The sequence below is a fragment of the Mercenaria mercenaria genome, chromosome 19 (assembly GCF_021730395.1).
Source record: "Mercenaria mercenaria strain notata chromosome 19, MADL_Memer_1, whole genome shotgun sequence".
Lineage (NCBI taxonomy): Eukaryota > Metazoa > Mollusca > Bivalvia > Venerida > Veneridae > Mercenaria > Mercenaria mercenaria.
In genome coordinates this window covers 14,222,266-14,244,359 of record NC_069379.1, presented here as the reverse complement: position 1 = coordinate 14,244,359, position 22,094 = coordinate 14,222,266, and the positions used below count along the sequence as shown (strand labels likewise).

General features: G+C 34.2%; 1 protein-coding gene across 2 annotated transcripts in view; it reads right to left on the bottom strand.

Moving 5' to 3' along the window:
• LOC123541756 (hemicentin-1-like) overlaps nt 1-22,094 on the bottom strand; it is a 102,896-nt gene continuing 80,802 nt past the window's right edge. For both annotated transcript variants that reach the window (XM_053531101.1, XM_053531103.1), the window contains 2 exons: nt 3,667-3,840; nt 1-2,426 (listed from right to left, as the gene is read on the bottom strand). In XM_053531101.1, coding sequence (XP_053387076.1) covers nt 2,026-2,426; nt 3,667-3,840 — 575 coding nt within the window. In that variant the 3' untranslated portion in view covers nt 1-2,025. The remainder of the gene's footprint in view (nt 2,427-3,666; nt 3,841-22,094) is intronic.

The window sequence follows — 22,094 nt, the reverse complement described above, 5'->3', positions numbered from 1 at the left end:
AGCACATTTTATTAGTATACATATTTTATATTCATTTTAACTGGTTTCTCTAGCTTTATACAAGATATAAGTTGGTAAACACATGAACAACAGAGATAATGAAAACAAGTATTGGTATTGACAGAATAACAGGTTTTATCAACATCTCCAATTGGTTACAATATGATAATTCATTTACTTTCTTATTTCACATATTAATAAACAATCGAATTTCTAATTGTCATTTTCGGTTTTTAGCTCTCCTGAGCCAAAGGCTCATGGTAAGCTTTTGTGACCGCTCAATGTCCGTCGTCCGTCGTGCGTCGTGTGTCCGTCAACATTTTCTAAAAAAACTTTTCTTGAAAACCACTGGGCAGAATTACACCAAACTTCACAGGAATGATCCCTGGGTAGCCCCTTTCAAAATTGCTCAACGAATTGAATTCCATGCAAAACTCTGGTTGCCATGGCAACCGAAAGGAAAACTTTGAAAATCTTCTTTTACAAAACCACATGGCCTAGGGCTTTGGTATATAATATATAGCATCATCTAGTGGTCCTCTACCAAGATTGTTCAAACTATCCCCCTAGAGTCAAATATGGTCCCGCCCCGGGGGTCCCAAGTTTTAAATAGACTTATATAGGAAAAAAAGTTTAAAAATCTTTTTGTCTGAAACCACAACACTTAGACCTTTGATATTTGGTTTGTAGCATTGTCTTATGGTCCTCAACAAAGATTTTTCAAATTGTAACCCTGGGATGAAAAGAAACCCTGACCTGGGGGTGCTAAGTTTTATATAGACTTATATAGGGAAATAAAAGCTTTAAAAATCTTCTTGTCTGAATCCATACTACTTAGGCTTTTGATATTTGGTATTATGCATTGTCTAGTAATCCTCTACCAAAATTGTTCAAATTATGCCCCTGGGGTTAAAAGAGGCCCCGCCCTGGGGTCACTTATTTATTATGTGAGTTATATACGAAAATACTTAATATTTAAACAATCATCTGATCCTATTTCCAAGACTGTTTAATTATATTACCTGATGACCCCAAGTAATATGATGTCACTTGACTGTGACCTTGACTTACTGACCTACTTTCTTGTTGTTTAAGATACAGCCTTGAAATTTTGATGACTTATGCAGTTTTGCACACAAATCGTAAACTGAATTTCATTGACCATGAATGTGACCTACTGACTTTCTTGATATTTTATCATCAGTTTGACATTTGAAACATGTAGTTCATATTACTCAGGTGAGCGGTCCAGGGTCATCATGACCCTCTTGTTTAAAGGATTTTATTGACCATATGAAGCCAGTTATGAAGCCAGTTATGGTATCATGATTTCTTACTAAAATGTGTGAAGATAGGGAAAGTACATTAATTAACCCTTAACATGCTGAACACGATTATTTCTGCCTTTGCGACCAGTGTAAATCATGATCTGCCTGCATACCCGTGCAGTCTGATCAATATCTGCACTGTTCGCCATTCAGTCAGTATCTTTTGTGATAAAAACCTCTTTTAACAGTTAATGGTACTGTTCAAAATGAAAGATTGACTAGTTTATAAAAAATAGCAAAGTAAGGGTTAATGATGGGTGACTTTGTCTGTCAACATGACATTTTCAAAAGTTCTAAGTTCGCCTTGCTTTGATTTCATTTGTCAGCAATAACAGTTAGCACTATTATTATACATGTTCAGTGTGATGAATCTCAAGTTCAAAATAATCTCTGTTATGTAATTTCCATAAATAATAGATTTCTTGTAATTACAAACATGCTGATAAGATGTCTCAGTTCTTTCACGTGTTTCAGATAATCAGAAGGTTATTGTGAATTAAATTTAAGTAGTTTTAGAAAATCTCTACGTCATCAAAACTTGCTTGAAAATTTTCTATTATCTTTTCTATTTTGTTTTGGAGATTATTTTGTTCATGTGATTCATGACAGTGATGCTGAAACGGTTACTGTGAATAGTCTTATCAGCAAATAACTTAATTTTTGTGAAATGTTAATTCATCAGCAGCGTCAAGTCATTTCAATGCATAGGATTAATAAGAAGACCTGTAAAGCCTGAACCATTAGCCATATATTGCATGCCCTTGCATGAACCCAGATAAACACGATCACCTGGCTTTAAATGATACAAAATTGAACTCGAACTGGATGGGTTGCTAACTAAGCTGTTACTACTAGCGAAACTACCATACGCGATAGACTTGTCGTTATTCTTATAAAAATTGCAAGATATATAACTACTGGTGTTATCTGTTCTTAGAAGAACGCTTATAAATAAGTAGGGTCCTTCTCTCTGGCAGACAAATTCACCCGACGTCATGTTAAATACATCGTTGTTATTATAAAGTGCTGTTTTGAATGTCAGTGGATTTCCTCCAGAATTTGCATATGGCCAGTGCACAGTAAAGCCAACACTCTCACCTGAAACAAGTGAAGACACGCGTTTTGTATGATTTATAAATAACATTATTACTATACAGTATACTCATATAAATTTCACGGTCGCTATAAGATACAAAATCACTGCTGTGGGCAAAACAAGGACAATGATTCAACTAGGATCATAGCCTTATTCGCGCCTTTCACAGTCGTCTAATATATATTCATATAACGGCACGTTAAAGGTATCAGAGCTTTGTTTTCTTCAGATGCCCTGAGTAGGTAAATCATGTTGTCTAGAAAATTTATAAAACCTGCAGGAAAAAGTTTGAGGAATTATGCTTTGCTGTGGCCTGCCTGTTTTCTAGAAAGGCCATAAACACACGCATTTTTTGAATAAAAATATCATCTGAAAAATATGTATCATAAAATATCTGTCAACTTCCATAACTAAGAAATACAGAAAAGGTAACGGAGTCACAGACACGGGCTGACAACACTATCCAGGTATGTCAGTAAGTGACAGCCACAGACTGGGCTTCGCAATATAGAGAAGGTTTTGTGTAAAGTGTTTGAGCATAATGACATGGAGGATTTCGAAAATAGATATCCGGCTTTTTCTTATTTTCTGCAACTTTTATTAGAAAATATGTGCTCACTGTTAACAAAATCGCCTTCTCCAATAGATATCTCCTAATTATCAGACCCTCCATTTTTATCTATTTTATCAAAACATAAACAAGTTTCCTAAAATATTTAGTTTTTGAAGTGTGTTCAATGTTTTAAAATCGATCCTGCAAAAAAGATGTAATAATGTAATGATATACTTGCTTTAATCCTATTCAAACAGATATATATATATATATATATATATATATATATATATATATATATATATATATATATATATATATATATGACCAAATACCATTTCTTTACCCTTTCATCACTAGTTAAATTCATAGTCAGATCAAATTTACCGACAAGTTAACACTTTAGGTAGTTGGACCTAGCGATTTTCTAAGCCTGGGAAAATTTTAAATTAGCCAATTTCATTTCGACATTTGAAGGTACACCTGGGCTCAAGATTGCCAGTAGCAATATAGAGTAGATTGATTTACAGGGACAAAGTGTCATCCTCAAGCAATGGAGTTGTCGTTGCTTGACTCAACAATGAAGGATATCGGCCTTGACAACATGAATTGCTCGGGCGAGCCCTGGTGTACGAGGCATCAATACTTGAGTAAGCGGTTTCAACAGAAACAAAAATAGAAACATATACCTGAACACGACGAATTTTTACAGGATTGCACTTGCACAGAGGTTCCGTCACAATATCGTCCCATAATCGATGTTCTGGGGTTTGAACAAGTCCATATTCGAGTAGTAAAGCCAGTTCCACATGTTACACTGCATGCTCCCCAATCTTCCCAATCTGTCCAGCCGCCATCTGTGACTGAGAAATTAATTTTTTCATATTAATATTTTATTAAAATGCTAGGGTAAATTGCTTTTTTACGTTAACTTTACATTTACACATGATTTTCAAAATGTCAGAGTCATGAGCTTGATTTTTTGATATATTAGAGATTATTAAAAAGAATTAAGACAATTATTTTAAGACTCCGGTTACCACAATCCAACACACCTGGTTCGATTCCGGAACAGCTTGGTCTGCTTTGCGTAACAGGTATTTACGGTGGCCATTCATGTACGTTTGGGGAAATCTCATACTCAAACGAAAGACTAGGTCACCCAGCAATAATTAAAAACACAACAACTTTACTTCAGTTAGAGACATCATGTTATTATTATTATTATTATTCATATCGGGCAAATGTTCATATAGTGATAAATTTATTAAAACTAGCTTTATGATTTGTCACTTATTTAAACAGTCAGTGTCAATATGCTTAATTCAATAGATAGATCTTTTGCGGTACCAAAAAGGGGGCAGATAGATCAGATCCTCTGCGGTACCATATAGGTTAATCAGGCATTGGCTTCCTCGTGGAAAAAGGGTGCTTATGACGTCATTATGGATAATGACGACAAATTTGGTAATCATCGGCAGTTTCCGCCGTATTCGCTATTTAAGCTGGAGTGTTATTCTTATAGTAAAATATATTACATTTGTTTATGTACTTATTTATTTATTTAACTTCAGTACGATTAATATCTAATTAAGACGAATATCCGCCGCTAAAATAAACCTGGTTATTTCTAAGTAATAACCCTAATTATTTAGAATTGTCTAAAGTAGTAAAATTGATTAATGGGCTGGCATTAATTCATAAACTAGATTTCGCTTCCGGATGCCAAATCCAGGCTTTATCCTACGCTATACGGATATATGACGTTATCTCATGACTTCTGTTTTGACAAACGTAACTGCCTGAAATATATTTTAATACTTTTTATGTAGAACATAATACAATACATATAGTGATATGCATCTGAACAAAGCAAACGTGTCGGGCTATATGTTACTCCAACGTAAGATTCATCCCATTATAATTACCTCAGTATTTTAGTACAAAAATGCGGGTGTTCAGTTTAAGCATAATATATTTTAAAGGAAATAAGATATGAAAAGTTTATTTATTTATATTTGGAAACAACTGGATAATAATAAAAAGAAAAAGAAAAGCAGAAAAATACGCTATCTAATGTTACTTTCCTGACCTCGATAGTAGTCAGCTTAGACCATTGATATAATACTTGATAAATGGATTAAGGACAAAGGCATTTGCTTAATGGTGTGAAATCGAATCCAAAGGGTAGGGGTGTAATCTGGTTCAGACTAATCGGTCTCAGGTAACGTCGTAGATACCAACGCTGAAGAAACATCATTACTCGTAAGTACATTACCAAATTGTAGAAAAAAAGGAGAATTTAAAAGAAACAAAGAAAAAAAAAATATTAGTCCAAAGATACATACCTACATACATAACGGAACTCATAGTAACGACTGCTACTACCAAAGCTGCCACAACAACACAGAGTAAAACTATGACAACTTTAGTTTTGTCCATGTTTTTCTGCCATGTATTTTTATTTGTTTTTTTCTTGCCTGCCACACTATCACATGTATCATTGTTAACATCTCTTTTATCTAATTCCACAATTCCTTCACTTTCTTTAACATCAGCAAGTTCAATACCACCTCTTATGTCATCGGCACCTCTCATAATGTCAATGTCTCAATTTTTATTATGTGTTTTAACAATTTGCAACTATATTTAATCAAAAGAAATATCTACAGCATACCGTATAAACAATTATAGCACACGTGATGCAACTGAATGGGATGTGCATTAATTGAGTTGCAATACGGGAAATTTATTAAACGAAAGTACTTGTGTTGTACTGCAGAAAGAGAAAAATCTAATCCCGGCTGTAACATGTTGTCTTCAAGTTGTTGTATGTGATGCATTTATTTAACTAATTTAATTGATTCATTTTATACTGTTAATGAATATCTTTTTTTTCACATGGCAATGATTGTTTTCCATTTCTTGTTACAGATTGATTTCTCATCAGAGGTATTTCACAACACTTCTGCAACAGAGTTTAGTTATTGTTATATCCTCGTAACAAACTGAAATGAAATTCATTTTTTACAATTTTCTACTTAATATGTTCTTTTCTGAAAGTTAAGAATATATGGTGGCACATAGTGGACATCGACAATATTTAACTATCGTGTACGCACGCGATAGCTTTTAGATGGGTACGCGGTTGCTTTCCTGTAAGCAGATTATGACAATCGCGTGCACACGCGATGATTTTTGTATTTTATCGTGAAACCTAACGCGCTCGTACGTAATATTCTGCACGTGCGCGTTTGTAAACACTACCAGTTAAAAGGCGGAAACATATTCAATTTATACATCTTTCTTTAACATCCTAATATTATTAAGTTGAGAATTCTTCTTTACTTGTAACAAAAAACACTAGGGGAAAAAAGCTTAAGACTATGATAGATTGTGATAAAATTATGAGTTTGGATCCCTACTTTGAAACCCCAAAGACGGGGATTTCATGAAATTTCATATTACGATAGACTGCATCCTCTAACATAAATTTCATTCTTCCTTTCGTGGTTTTCTTAACGGTTATTCCATATTGCTTTTATTATCCATATCTACAACCCGTCTACTCATCCCGATATAAATATTATCTTAGCGATTTTATTACCATACATCCATAGAATTTGTATAAAAGCCTTTCGGAGCAAAGCACACAATCAGAAAGTTCAACGTAATAGCAGACTCATTTTGATTGTACGAGAGGCTATGAAATGTACAACACCCATATCGCCCCACGACCCCTAGCACCGGCATCAGCGCATTTCTATCGCAGTAAAATTGAATGTTCCCTATGATCCCAAAGCTCAAGGCCGAGTGGTTGAGGTCGTTTAATTCAAATCGCTTACCGCTCACCGGTGTCGGATCGGGCCTCGCTCTGACTGTTGAATTCATCATATGAGAAAGCCATCGAGATAGCGGAAGGAATATAAGTGGCTCTACCAAAGTGCCCGCCCGTGATAAAATAATTCGCGGAATAGCACCTGGGGTCTTCCTCGACCCTCAAAAGCTGGAACATCGCCATATGACCTATAATTGTGACATTTAACCCTTAGTCATTTCTTTCCCGGGAAGATTTTACATGTGTTTCTTTATAAATTACTCGTTTATGATCTTTCGCTTGGCTTATTTTTAAGTGCGCTGTTATTCATTTGATCGGTCTCAGCTTTCCTTTTCTTTTTATTTTTTTCAGATGTCAAAAACTTACTTAGCTTTACATTTCACTGTGGTAAGCAAGGTTATACACAGCAAGGATTTGGAATGTTGTTTGGGATAAGCAATGCATTTATTTTATATTGGTAATATAAAAGATTGGAATATATTCTTATAAAAGTATCTAATTTCCGATGCTGGATGCAGAAACACAGGGATATTTTAAATACTCCGCAATACATACATTGTAATTAAAAAATGTAAATTAGATAAGATATATACACACTGAAAGGGAACTATATACCAAAAAAAAAAAAAATGCAAACTCTTGAATTATAACGAATACTACGCAACAGAAACTGACACTGGCTGACATTCATGAAATTCTTGATTTTTCAAACGAGAGAAAATATTATTTAATAGTCTGAAACCGCATGCATGTATCATATCTGTTAAGAAACCGGACAAACTACTTCAAGGATATTAACTGCATACTTGTAACTAATTAAATAAACAATTGTGATATAGAAACTGAACCAATATAAACCCTTAAAAGATGAAAGATCTCTTGACATATTACATGTGTATAGCTCACTAAACCACATGTTAATGTCTTAAAGCCGCGCCATGAGAAAACCAACATAATGCGTTTGCGACCAGCATGGATGCAGGCCTGTCTGCGCAGTCTGGTCTGGATCCATGCTGTTCGTTAACAGTTTCAATAATTCCAATAGGCTTGAAAGGAAGCAGCATGGATTCTGACCAGATTGCGCGGATGCACAGTCTGTGTTTGTCTGGATCCATGCTACTCGCAAACGCACTATTTTGGTTTTCTCATGGCGCAGCTTATATGACCTTTCCAATTGTGCATAGATTTATATATCTATTAAATGTGATAAAACTAAAAAGTTTTCAGTGAATGCAATTGCCTGAAAAGCTTTATGTCACCTTGTCATCATAGATTTACAATATCTTTATAAATTAGTTATATAATGCTATTAAAATTTCACAAAAATGGAATAGTGTCACCCAATAACATATTTTAATTAAGGTTGTGGTGTATCACGTTTAATTAAGTTTTTTAATACTTTATATAACAATATGGTCTTTTCGATCGGGTTAAATGGGATTTATCAGTTGTGACTCCAGGTACAAGGGAATAAGATTAAGATTAAGATACACGAAAGTAGACAACAAAGGATACATGTATTTGACACAAATAGTGAAACTGAGTAAACCTTTTTGGTCTGGCTTTAAGCATTTGCCAAACGTTTATGGCTGGAAAGATCTAGTTTCCGATTTAGTGGCTGACATCTTTTTCTTTTTTTTTTTTTTTTTTTAAACAGAGACTATTAGACGAGTATATACAAGAATGGAGAGCCAGTATAGATTCGAATAATGTTCTTATATTGTATAGATCTGTTAAAATTAATTTTGGATTGGAATCTTATTTAGAAAATATAGTATCGAGAAAACTAAGAATAGCATTAACAAAAATAAGAATCTCAGCACATAGTCTCAGAATACAAACAGGTAGATTTTCACGTGAAAGAGTAGATCGTAACCAAAGGTTTTGTGAAATTTGTAATACAAATGATATTGAAGACGAATTCCATTTTGTTTTTAAGTGTCCACCATATGAAAGGTTAAGACGATTGTATATTAAAAGTTATTAGAGAAATAGACCAAGTATGTTTAAATTTATACAATTATTAAATAGTAGCAGAAAAAATGAAATTGAAATGTTATGCAAATTTATTTATGAAGCAGTAGAACTGCGATACCAGATCATGAATAGTTAGTCCAATAAATGTAATACATGTATATGTGGAATTATGTTCATACAAACTGAAGTTAAACTGTTCCGAACTACTTTTAGTGTTCTATAGACTTTAGCCGTTTATGGTTGTTATTAAAGCATAAATGTCATTATATCGTGTTTCAAAACTGCGTAATATTGTAACGCAACATGTTTTGTAATGTGTCCATTTTACGTATCGCTACATTATAAAAGTCAGTACCTTAGTTAACTATACATGAATCAGACATGAAGATTCCAATAATGAGATAAATGCTATGTAAGCATAGAGGTCACATCTATCTACAACTTTGCATAACATGGACATTTTACCGACATGTGTGGTTTTGTTGAACCTATGCGCCACTCGGCTTGTATCTTACTCATTTGCATTGTAAACTCTAGTTGTTGTTGTTTTTAGTTAAAAACTGATGTTAAACAGTTCCGAACTACTTTTTTGTGTAGTGTAATTAGTTTACACATCTGCATTGTAAGCTCTTGTTGTTGTTTTTTAGTTAAGAAACTGATGTTAAACAGTTCCGAACTACTTTTTGTGTAGCGTAATTGATTGACCTGCGGCGCATAAGTGCGACATTGAATATTATATAACTAACTGTATAGTACTTGTATTCTATTTAAATGTTAATCCGTCCATCCAAATCCTGAAATATCTTACAAATAATTTATAAATATATGTATATGATTAATGTCAAAATCCGTTATAATTGTATGAATGGCATCTGTATTTTCATGCCATGCAAATATGCTTGTAAATGTATTTATCACGAGGAACTTTTAGTTCAAGTGAAATAAAATTCTGTTCTGTTCTGTTCTGTTCTTTTTGTTGTCACAAACTGAGTGTATGATCGGAAATGTGCTATCTGATTAGAGAATTTTAACACCATTCCTAAATATATAGGTGTATATTCTTTCAAAGTATGATAAGAATATACATGTACATATCTCGCAACATTAAAGCGATTTCACTTGGTTGGAGACGAGTATCCGTATTGCATCCTTACCTTATTAGACGAGTTCGCAGAGTTCGACTCAATCGATAAAAGGAATTGTGTCTGAAATCACTCGTCCTCCATCCTTGATTCTTGTTGTACATACGAAAATTAAAAATAATACCAAACTATATCATTTATTGCTCCCTGGCCTCTAAATTACCACCCAAGCTAAAACAGAAGTTTCTAAGTCACTTAGAAATGGTAGTGAAGTTTGCCAAAATCCTGGTTTTGCAAAGATATCCTGGTGGCTGTTCTTTGTACTTTCGACTTTTGGCTTTCGATTGTAAAACTCGAAACACGATGATGAAAGTCAAAACTACAATGTGGTAAATAAACATATTATCTATTGGTTAAATAAAATGTATAGGTTGTTGTGCTTGTGTTTGAGATATTTGCACAAGATTAAAGAGACTCGCACATTTAAAGCTGATTTTTAGACATTACTTAGAATCATTGAACATGTGAACATACGTATTATCATAGTTTTATTTTAGAAAAATAGTGACCTTGTTTTGATATCTATGCTCACAGGTAGCCATTAATTCTTGAATTGATTTTCGTTTCTGTATACTGAGACCAGGTTTTATTCTAGGTTATCCCGAAAAATGACGTTACGTTAATACTTCCGGTTTTTCAAACGTGCAGAACCACCCTGAATATGGCGTACGCGCTAATGCTAACAACGAATATTTTATTTTTTGGCGCGTGCGCCGTCACAACATTTGTGTTAATGGCGTGCACGACAACACGATATAATACATTATTTTCTGTCTTTATGGTTGATACGTTGGCAGTTTCGTTTTCCCGTAGTGGCGCTCGAGCCAAGGTGACATAACGAAACTTGCAACATTTTGTGTTGGTGAGAAATATGTTTCATAAGTCGCCCGCGCGACAACTCCCCAAAACAAAATGCCATAGAAAAGCTATAATCATCTCCCTTTTTTATGACAATATGTTGTTGATGCATCGCATGCTTTACTCAATCTAATAGTGTCCCGACGGTCTAGTGGCGACACACATGACTGTCAGTCGTGAGTTCCGGGGTTCGAATCCCGGTCACGGCACTGAAAATTTCTGAGATGTTCTTGAGTGTCTCCCACCTAACCAAAAGGCTTGTACTGGCTTTTTCCAAGAACGTCGGCTTCGCGTGTATCGGTGCTAAACACCGGGCACGTTCAAGAACCAGACTGTCTATTTGCAAGGAGCAAGGCTATGTTAGCCGGAGAGGCCCGTATCTAACAAAATCTCTCTCTCTCTCTCTCTCTCCCTCTCTCTCTCTCCCCCCCCATCTCTCTCTCTCTCTCTGTTCTGACAAATAAGAAAAATCAACAACAACACGTGTAGCGTTTGTTCATAGATAATTATTAACTTCCAACGTTTCGGCGTTAAGCCTTCCTCAGGGAAGAATAACAATAAAAACAACGGACGTGACGTCTTTAAACAACGTCGCGTAAAAATGCGGTAAAATGTATACAAAGTTTAGATCTACATTATTTACAATGTTAAATAAATTAAAAATAACGTTCCTTTAAACGGATTTAACAAACATACCGAGTAAATTGTCGGATAGTGTTTATACAAAATTTCCTATACTTATGTATATAAAAAACAGAAATAGGAAAAAACAACGATATACTCGGCATTACATATCTATATATGTAGATCAATACAATTAGTTGATTGGTCAATTAATATCAAATAAAACTTTAGAATTTAAACCATCTGGATAGAGCGTTTTCAGTTTATGTATCCACACTGTTTCTTTGCAGAGACGATCAATGTCATTTCTTACAACATCAATAGGCATAAAAGAAAAGTCCTTTAAGCAATGATCTCGTAAATTGAAATGTGATGCAACAATTGAGGAAAAAGTAGGGTCAGTAAAACTATTAATATCAAATCGGTGACTGTTCATGCGTTTTGATACAGGTTGCTTAGTTTGTCCCACATACTGTTTGTCACATTTTTTGCAAGTAATCAAATAAATTACACAGTTACTTTTACAGTTTACGTTATGATGTAAACTGTATGCTTGACCAGTCATTTGACTGGTAAATTCTGAACCTGTTTCGATATTGGTACAATGCGAACATCGGCTACCATTACATCTCTGTGAGAGATAAAGTTTATCACTTTGCTTATTGAACTCTGAACTTATCAAATAGTCTTGTAAATTTTTCGGACGTCTATAGGCAACAACAGGTTTACAGTTCTCATAAACGGATTTAGTTGTAAAGCTTTTTGATAGGTTCAAAATACTCCAGTATTTATTAATAGTGTTACCAATACGTGGAAGCGCTGGATCATACACAATAGTAAAAGGAATTACACTATTTTTGTCCCCAACTTGAGTCTGTAAAGCTTCTTGCTGAGATATATTGACTACTTTTTGGAAGGCACGGTCTAACATATCATGTGGGTAACCTCTGTCAACGAAGAATTCACGAAGCTGTGATAATGAATGTTTGAACTTGTCATCATCTGATATTATACGTCTATAGCGTTTTGCTTGACTATACGGAATACCGTTCTTACATTGTTTGGGATGACATGATGTATAGTCCAGGTACTGGTGGTTATTAGTTTCTTTCACATATATGTTAGTTTCGACACATAAATTTTCTCCCTTGGATATATTTACATCTAGAAACGAGAGCGAATCTTGTGAAATAGTATGCGTAAACTTTATGTCAGGATGAAAACTGTTTAACTCTCTGATGAAAAGTTCTAGTTCTTCCAAGGAATGATCCCACACCATAACAATATCATCCAGGAAACGCAGCCAAAGTGTCGGTTGTAGATCTCGATTTCTAAGGAAGTCTTGTTCAAATTTTCCCATAAATAACGATGCGTATGATGGTGCCATTGAGCTGCCCATCGCAGTACCCATTTTTTGGAGATAAAAATCTTCATCAAATTTGAAATAATTATTTTGCAGAACAAGTTTAATGAGGTTTGCGACGTCGTCACTTTTCAATCTTCCATGGCAATGCTCGTCCAAAAAATATTTACATGCGTCTATTCCGTCGCTGTGCGGTATGTTTGTGTATAGAGAAGAAACATCTAGTGTCACTAAATAAGTAGCCTTACTTTTGAATTTGAAACTTTTAATCTTTTCAATAAAGTCAGTTGTGTCTTTAATATAAGACGGTAAATTTATCATGTGCGGTTTAAGTATATAATCAAGATATTTTGAAATGTTCTCCGTGGGCGAGCTGCATGCCGACACAATGGGTCGCCCGGGATAATTTAGCGGTAGATTGCTGTCGGGAGTCTTATGTATTTTCGGCAGCTCGTAAAATACCGGAGTTCTAACAGACTCTGGAAACATGTCAAATTCCTTAGTTACATTACTATTTGTCTCTTCTATACTTTCAATACATGTAGATATATTCTTAAGAACATTATCTTTAGGATCTTGTTTAAGTTTTTCATAATATTTACCATCACTAAGTTGCCTCAGAATCTCTTTCTTGTAATCCTCCGTGTTCATTATAACAATTGTATTAGATTTGTCAGCTTTCTTGATAACAATCGATTCATCTTAAAATAATTTTCTGGGGGCTTTGTTGTCACTTTGTCCCTTTGGTCAGATCGCTCTGTGTCTGTACTCGTAGAGGATGAATTTTGCGCCCTGAGTGGCAGCCTTTGCGCTATGTAAAGCGCCATTGAACTTGTTAATCATCAAACAGGACGCTATATAAATCTGATACAATGTATAATAATATAAAATAATGCAACCGCAGATAAAGCACCTCCTAACCCTTAGTCTGCTAGATTTCTAAAATGTCCATTGTTCAATTTGGGCAATACCATTTATCATTCTTGGTCTGCACTGGTCGCAAAGGCAGAATCACTTGCCACCAGCAAGCTAAAGTTAAACTGAAAGCTAAACAAGTCGTATGATTGAAACTAGTGTGTTAAGTTGTGGATGGTCTGTTCTGATGTGTATGGCTCTGGTTGCGCTTGTTACACTTAATGCTTGCAGGAATTATATTATTACTTTTTATTCTATGATAAATTCAGACAACAAAGGATACACAAAAGCACATTTTATTAGTATACACATTTTATATTCATTTTAATTCGTTTATAAATCTAACTTTTAACAAGATATTATTTGATAAACATAATTATGAACAACAGAGATAATTAAAACAAGGTATTAGTATTGACAGAATAACAGGTTCTTTCAAACTTCTCCAGCCCGCCCGCTTAGCTCAGTAGGTAAGAGCGTTGGTCTACGGATCTCGGGGTCGCGAGTTCGATCCTCGGGCAGGGCGTATGTTCTCCGTGACTATTTGATAAACGACATTGTGTCTGATATCATTAGTCCTCCACCTCTGATTCATGTGGGGAAGTTGACAGTTACTTGCGGAGAACAGGTTTGTACTGGTACAGAATCCAGGAACACTGGTTAGGTTCACTGCCCGCCGTTACATGACTGAAATACTGTTGCAAAACGGCGTTAAAGCCAAAACAAACAAACAAACTAAACAAACTTCTCCAATAAATTACAATATGATAATTCCTTTCTGATTTCACATATTAAACAATTGAACCTTTGATTGTCATTTTGGTACTTTAAACTATTTCATTGACCATAAGTAGCCAGTTATTGTATCATGATTTCTTACTAAAATCATGCCGGACACGATTGATTCTGCATTTGCGACTAGTGTCAATTATAATCAGCCTGCTCCTCCGTGCAGTCTGATCAAGATCTGTACTGTTCGCAATTCAGTCAGTATCTTTTTGGTAAACACCCCTTTTAACAGTTAATGGTACTGTCCAAAATGAAAGACGGACAAGTTCATTAAAGAAATTTAGCAGGGTAAGGGTTAATGTTACATTGTTCCAATCACGCAACAAAACAGAAATTCAACAGTGAAGTGTGTTTCCTTTGAAAATAGTTTCTATCAGCCAGATATGTTCAATGCTATTTAAATATGTTGACTGTACAGGCCCGGTTAGGAGATTAAGCAGTATGAACAGATTCGTTTATACATACACGTTTCTATATTCTCCTATATTGCAGTTCATGTCTATAATTTAACATATTTTCACTAGCTTAAAAACCCAATATGACGACAAACATTTGCATTTCACTTACCTGTATATTACTGCAAGTCAGAATGTTTGTTGATTTAAGAAAACGTAAGTAGACTTTTAATATTGTCAACATGGCGTCTTCATTACAAAAACGTTAAACGCTACTACTTCGCCTGGCTTGGACTTCAAATGTCAACATTGAAGACAATGAAGATAAGCAATATTATAATACATGTTCAGTGTGGGGAATCACAAGATCAAAATAAATTCTATTATGTAGTTTCCAATGATGATAGATTCATTGTAATTACAAACACTTACGGTGATAAGAAATCTCAGTTCCTTCACATGTTCCAGATAATCAGAAGGTGATTGTGATTTAAATCTATGTAGTTTTAGAATACATCTATGTCATTAAAACTTGTTTTAAAATCATACATTATTTTTCTTAAATTTATTTTGGTTTGGAGATTAATTTGTTCATGTGATTCATCACTGTGATGTTGTAACAGTTTCTGTGAAGAGTCTTATCAGCAACTAACTTAAGTCATGTGAAAAGTTTAAATCATCATCGCCTTTCAAAGCAGCGACCAGTCATTTCAGTGCATGGGATTAATAAGAAGACCTGTAAAACCTGAACCCCTAGCCATATAGTTCATGCCCTGCATGAACCCAGATAAACACGATCACCTGGCTTTAAATAATACAAAATTGAAGTTGTACCGGATGGGTTGTCACTTGCGTTGTTGCTACTAGCGTGACTACCATACGCGATGGACATGTCGTAATTTTAATATAATTTGCAAGATAAAGAACTATGGTGTCATTTGTTCTTAGAAGCGTGCTTATAAATAAGTAGAGTCCTACTTTCTGGCAGACAAATTCACCGACGTCATGTTAAATACATCATTTGTTATTATAAAGTGTTCTCTTGAAGGTCAGTGAATTTCCTCCAGAATTCGGATATGGCCCATACACAGAAAAGCCGACAACTGTCCACCTGAACAAGTAAAGACACGCGTTTTATATGATTTTTAACAAGGAAAATGATTCAATAAGAATATGCCTGAACATTTTACTAATTGGTGGCAATAATTATAATAATGATTTAGCACCGAGCCAGTCAAACACATTAAACTGACGTTCCACTGGTGCGTTTCAAATATTTTGTAAAATGTGCATTTATTGTAAAAGCCGTTGACATCTTTGATTTTTACATTTAAAAGTATAATCTTGCTTAAAGAAAATTAAAAATAAATCAAAATATGTATCAATATTCAATGATGAAGAATACATAATATTATAATTCCAAACTTTTAACACATTGAAACCAATGTTACAGTGTATGACTTATCTAGTATAAAACAAATATTAATAAAAATCCAAAATTTCAAAACATAATTTTCTCAAAGATTGCCTTTCTTAGAGCAATCATCCCACCTCCTTTAATAATATAAAAGAATCTTAGATACTTGTGCACATTCCATTATGAAAGGCATTTAAATTTTATCATTATTCTACCATTGTTTTAAATCCATGTTTGAGAATCAGTTTCGGCAAATACGCATACATATGAAAGCATAATTGACATGTAGTCATGTCAATTCATCTGTGATCATATGAATATATCTAAAAGTGGTCAATTTCACAGACCACTTGAAAGAATTAGCAGCTATGAATATATCACAAAATTTTGTTAAAATTGCGTTACACTCTCGGATGCATGTTAGTCTTCTATGGATCAAAGGATCTTTTCAAAAATCTTATTAACTATAACAACAGCAGCCTTGGAGTATGTGTGGTGACTGCAAAATGTCTCCCCATACTTGTACTTAGCGTTGCTATATTTTCTGGTCGGTTCTTTGGGTTCATGGAGAATATTCATTTTTACTATAATAGAATTTCAAGTGTTAGGGGGCGTTAGGGATGCACAGCCGCGCTGCATATTTCAATACCTCTCATAAACAGACTTCGAGTCTTTTGTCACTTAGTTGCGTTCTATGCTGCCAACCAATCTTTTCAGAGGTTTTATTTTTTTCAATAAAATCTTTAGGAGTGTAGCTATGTCATATGAAATGCAAGTTTTGCAGAGAGAAGTTCGTAGGGAAAAATAACTTGATAAATACCAGTAATATTTACATTTTATTCAACTATAAACTTAAGGTTTAAGCTATGTTAGAGAAATGATTCAGTGTCATAATAATAAATTTGTTAATTGTTGATGTATTTTTTGACAGTCATTTACATCTGTATTGTTTTTTCAAAGTTATTTTCTTTTATTACAAATCAAATCTGAATACATTTGGAGGGTGGCAGAGACTTTGAAAATAAATGTATACGTTAAAATATTGACAAAACACATCTGTATGCATGCAATGTACAAAGAAGAATACAGTTCTAAAGGAAATAGCCTCATTCCTCGAATGAAAACAAAAACAACGACAAAAGTGAGTCAAAAAAAGGTCAAATAAAGAACACAGCCACTCATACAACATTCGACATTCACCTACACACAACCTGTTACAACTATTAACAAATAAAAGATGCATGGAATAACAAAAACATAAGGAAGGCACACAGTAAGGCGCCATCTTGAAATGGTCAGTGGCATTACAAGACAGTGTAAATGAACTTGCTGCCCGCCATTTGAATACCTTACATACTTACATACGTAACACTAACAACAGGAAATCGTTATAAATCACACACATGCTTCAACAGAGATGCACATAAAACTTATGAAACTGTAAATCACCATTAAGGGCACCACTGTAGATGGTAATCATCAAACAATTCAGTGTACATAAAAGGTATCTCTCTAATATGCAATGGTTACAAAATGCATGATATCTAAACAACTGACAAGCTGAAGTAAATATTTATAATGGAAACCTAGAGAACCACATACACATTGACACTATGCCTTTGCAGAAGGCAAAGCAACAAAAGGAATATCATTAAGGGCCCGATGAAATGAGTTAGAAGACAGATCTTAATTTTAATTTTAAAAGCAACTCAGAACCAGAGGTCTTTTATAACCGCTTATTGTTTTGTTTGACTTGTTCCGTCAGACACAAGTAGCATTTATCCATAAAGGTGCGTAATCCAAAACATCCGAGGTCTCAGTATAGTGTGGTAATGGCCTCTTTCAATAAAACGAGTCGAACCATAGTTTTTTTTACAAAGTATGTATATTAAATAAAATGTCTTCATAGACCATTTTGCCTAAGCGTATTTAAGTTACTTAAGAGATAATATATCTCATTTAGTGATTTGTCGCTGAATGAATCATTGTTTGGAGTTTAGATGCGAAGGAATTATATCACGAGGGCAGAGCCCGAGTGATATAATAATACGCATCTGAACGAAAACAATGATTTTATTCAAGAGCAAATCACTAAATGAGATATATTTCTTTGGATTCTAACACGTTACCAATGATTTTAAAGTACATCCTTGACGACATTCATTAAAATTTTGCCCATTTTCAATTGGTTTCTTTTCTAGCGCGCCGCTATGCCGTTTGACGCTATGATGTAATAATTGTGACGTCAGAAAAAATGAATTGTTGTATAATAATGCACTGTTTTCAGCCATCTTTGTTTAATAGTAAAATGAACCGGATCGTGTAAGAATGTTAAATTGAAAATCAAATCTGCATTAAAATAATAAAACTCGTAAGACTGTCGAACATAAACCTGTCAAACATATATCAATGTAGAAGGTAATAATGATACAATTGCTCATTAAACATATCAAAAAGGGCAAAATGGTGTACAAGTAACAGGCATAATTTGCAAATAAATGTACATGCATGCTAAGCCTTTTCTGTGTCTATATCTGCTCTTGTCCAATTTACATCGAAAGAACCATGAGGCCGGTTCAATTGAGTTTCATATAACCTTTCACTAAGCATAATATGAAAAATATGTTATGCAGGAAAGCTGTTTTTAAAACCCGAAAGCTTTCATATTAATATGCTCAATTCATGCATTTTATCGCTTATTTCTCAGGGTTTGGGCCTGCCTAAAAGTGTCAAATGAGGAAGCAATACAGCTGGATTGCACATTGAATGTGTACTTCCAAAATGGTCGTCTGTGTCTGAAATTAATTTAGGATGGGCACTGTGTGACTTCCACTACCATTTAAATCTAGAAAGTCACAAGATGACCTGCAAATGTAATGCTTCGAATAATCACACAATATATAGACCTTTATCTATGGTTGTTGGTTTGCACGTTAATTCTTGATTAGTTTGTACAATGCTTGAGAGGTAATATAAATTATAGTAAGACAAAAGAAATTATTAGTTAATACACATTTGATCACAATCGATGCAACATGCAACGCACTTATATCAACTGTAGTTGAGATGTTGTAACATTATGTTGTTAAAACGTAATTAATGTTGTAACATACTCAACTGATCAAATATGTGACAAAACTGTAACAAATGCAAAGTTACCTGAGCAGGAACCACTGTTACAGGTTTGCATTTGAACAAAGGTACCGTCACAATATCGTCCCATTACCGATGGTCTGGGGTTTGAACATGACCGTATGCGAGTAGTAATACCAGCTCCGCATGTTACACTGCATGCTCCCCAATCTTCCCAACCAGTCCAACCGCCATCTGTAACTGAGATGTTAAATGGTTCATATCAATCTATGATACTGCTTGGCCATGAGTGCAATATCTTATAACATTGATTTTATAATCACGCAAAGATGATTGATAATAATAATTATACATATTATCACAGCAGGCTGAAAGTAAAAACATCAATTTTCAACAGTCATAAGGTGAAAAATGAACAAATTCCGATCTAGCTGTCATCTATGACTGGGTCCTTCACTAGATTGCTCGGGTTGACAATATTGAAATGGCAAGGTAGCCGTGAACATGGTTTGACAATACAGAAAAGGTACCAGACATGGGCTGACAACACTATCAAGGTATGTCAGTAAATGTCAGCCACAGACTGGGCTTTACAATATAGAGAAGGTTTTGTGTAAGTGTTTGAGCATAATGACATGGAGGATTTCGAAATAGATATCCGACTTTTCTTATTTTCTGCAAGTTTTATTTGAAAATATGTGCTCACTTTTAAATACTTTTTACAATTTTCATCCTGTTTTAAGCAAATAATTTAAAATTCATACACAATGTAATGAGGGGGCGGAGCTATATCTCTCACCGTGTGAAAATATAGATTTCATATTTTCACAGTGTGGGTGATGAAATATGAATATATTTAACTGATAGAATACAGTATTTCATTAGTTAGCATAAAATAAATAAAATTATTTCCTGCAACGTTTAGTGTTCAAAATGTGCTCAATATTTTAAAAGCACTAAACCTTTCTTTTTTCTTAAGCATTTCCTCCCTCAAATTAAGATCTCATAATTATATTCTCGATACTGCAAAAACATGTAATAAGTAATTTTATACTTGCTCTAACATTCAAACAGATATAGATTAATTGTTTTATGTTTAACGCCGTTTTTTGGCGACGCCGTCTAAATTCGTTTTCGTTACCTATGCCACGTGACTTCAGTTTGCAAATCAAACTACTTGATAACGCATTATAGATAATTTATCAAAATGGAAGATTTATGCAACACTCTGCCTGATTGGACGAGAGTGTCAATTTCTTTCACTCTGTTGATTGTGCTACGCTGAGTGAAATGTAGACAAAGCATTTATCCTAAACGACGCTGTTCACAGTTTTAAAGCTAACTTTGGCTCAGTATATTTAGCAAGAATATTGATATATCTCAAAATGATAAGTAAGTTTAATAAATATGATAAAAAACCTGTTCAAATACCAACATATATCAAATTAAAGAAAGAGCTGAATACGGTCTGCGTATCACATGAATAAAGGTGTGATAAGAGTCTTTTATGTAGAGAAGTGCTTTTTAAAAGATTTTCCTTGTTACAATTGTCGTCTGTATACAATGTATGAAAAGGTTTCTTGCTTTTGTGACTTATTCAGATTGCATATTAAAATGAGTACTTGTTTGCTTTGATATATTTGTTATAAATTATTTAACTGATTTATTATATATGAATATTTTTCTTTAGTATTGTATGCAAATATTGAACTCAGTTGAAATCTGTTTTATTATATATATATGCTATATAATGACTGAATCTCATTAACTGAAATGAAGGTACGCTGCATACAGTTTATCTATGTGATATGACTACGGTCAAACTTTGCTTATGAAACAGAAATATTGAAATAATTACAATTGTATGTTTTGCTTCACCTTCACTTTTTTATAGGTGTGACGTCATTGTCCAAAGATTCATGAATAGCGAATATGCATTTGTTTAAAGCGGGATCAGTTGGCCTATTTTAGAATAAATAAAAATAATAAATAAAAAAATCCTTTAAAAAAATCTCTTCTCATGAACCGCTTCATGAATCTTCATCAAACTACTGCTGTAATTATTCGTCTAAGGATAAACGAAACAAAATTGCAACCCTACGAAACCTTTGCGAAAATAAAAAAGAAACCATTTAAATGGTTAAAGTGCGGTGTTTAGTTTGCATTTTGAAAAATGTTAGATGAAAGATGAATGTTAGATGAAAATTCATAAAACTTCTTTCCTTATTACAATTCGCCGACCATCATTTTTTAAAGATATTTCTTGTTCAACAGTATTTCAGTTATGTAACGGCGGACAGTTAACCTAACAAGTGTTCCATGATTCTACACCAGTACTAACCTGTTCTCCGCAAGTAAACGCCAAATTCCGCCCCCCCCCACCCCCATGAATCGAAGGTGGAGGACGAATAATTTCAGACACAATGTCTTTTATCAAACCGTCACGGAGAATATATGCCCGCCCGGGGATCGAACTCATAACCCCGCGATCAGTGATCGGCGCTCTCCCATATTGAGCTAAGCGGGCGGGTGTCAGATATAGATTATTATTTGATCAAAGAACCTTTTTAACCTTTCATCAATAGTTAAATTCAACGTCAGATCAAATTTACCGGCAAGTAAACATTTTAGGTAGTTGGACATACACAACGCGATTCTAAAAGCCTACGATAATTTTGAATTAACCCATTCATTCTGGCCCTCGAA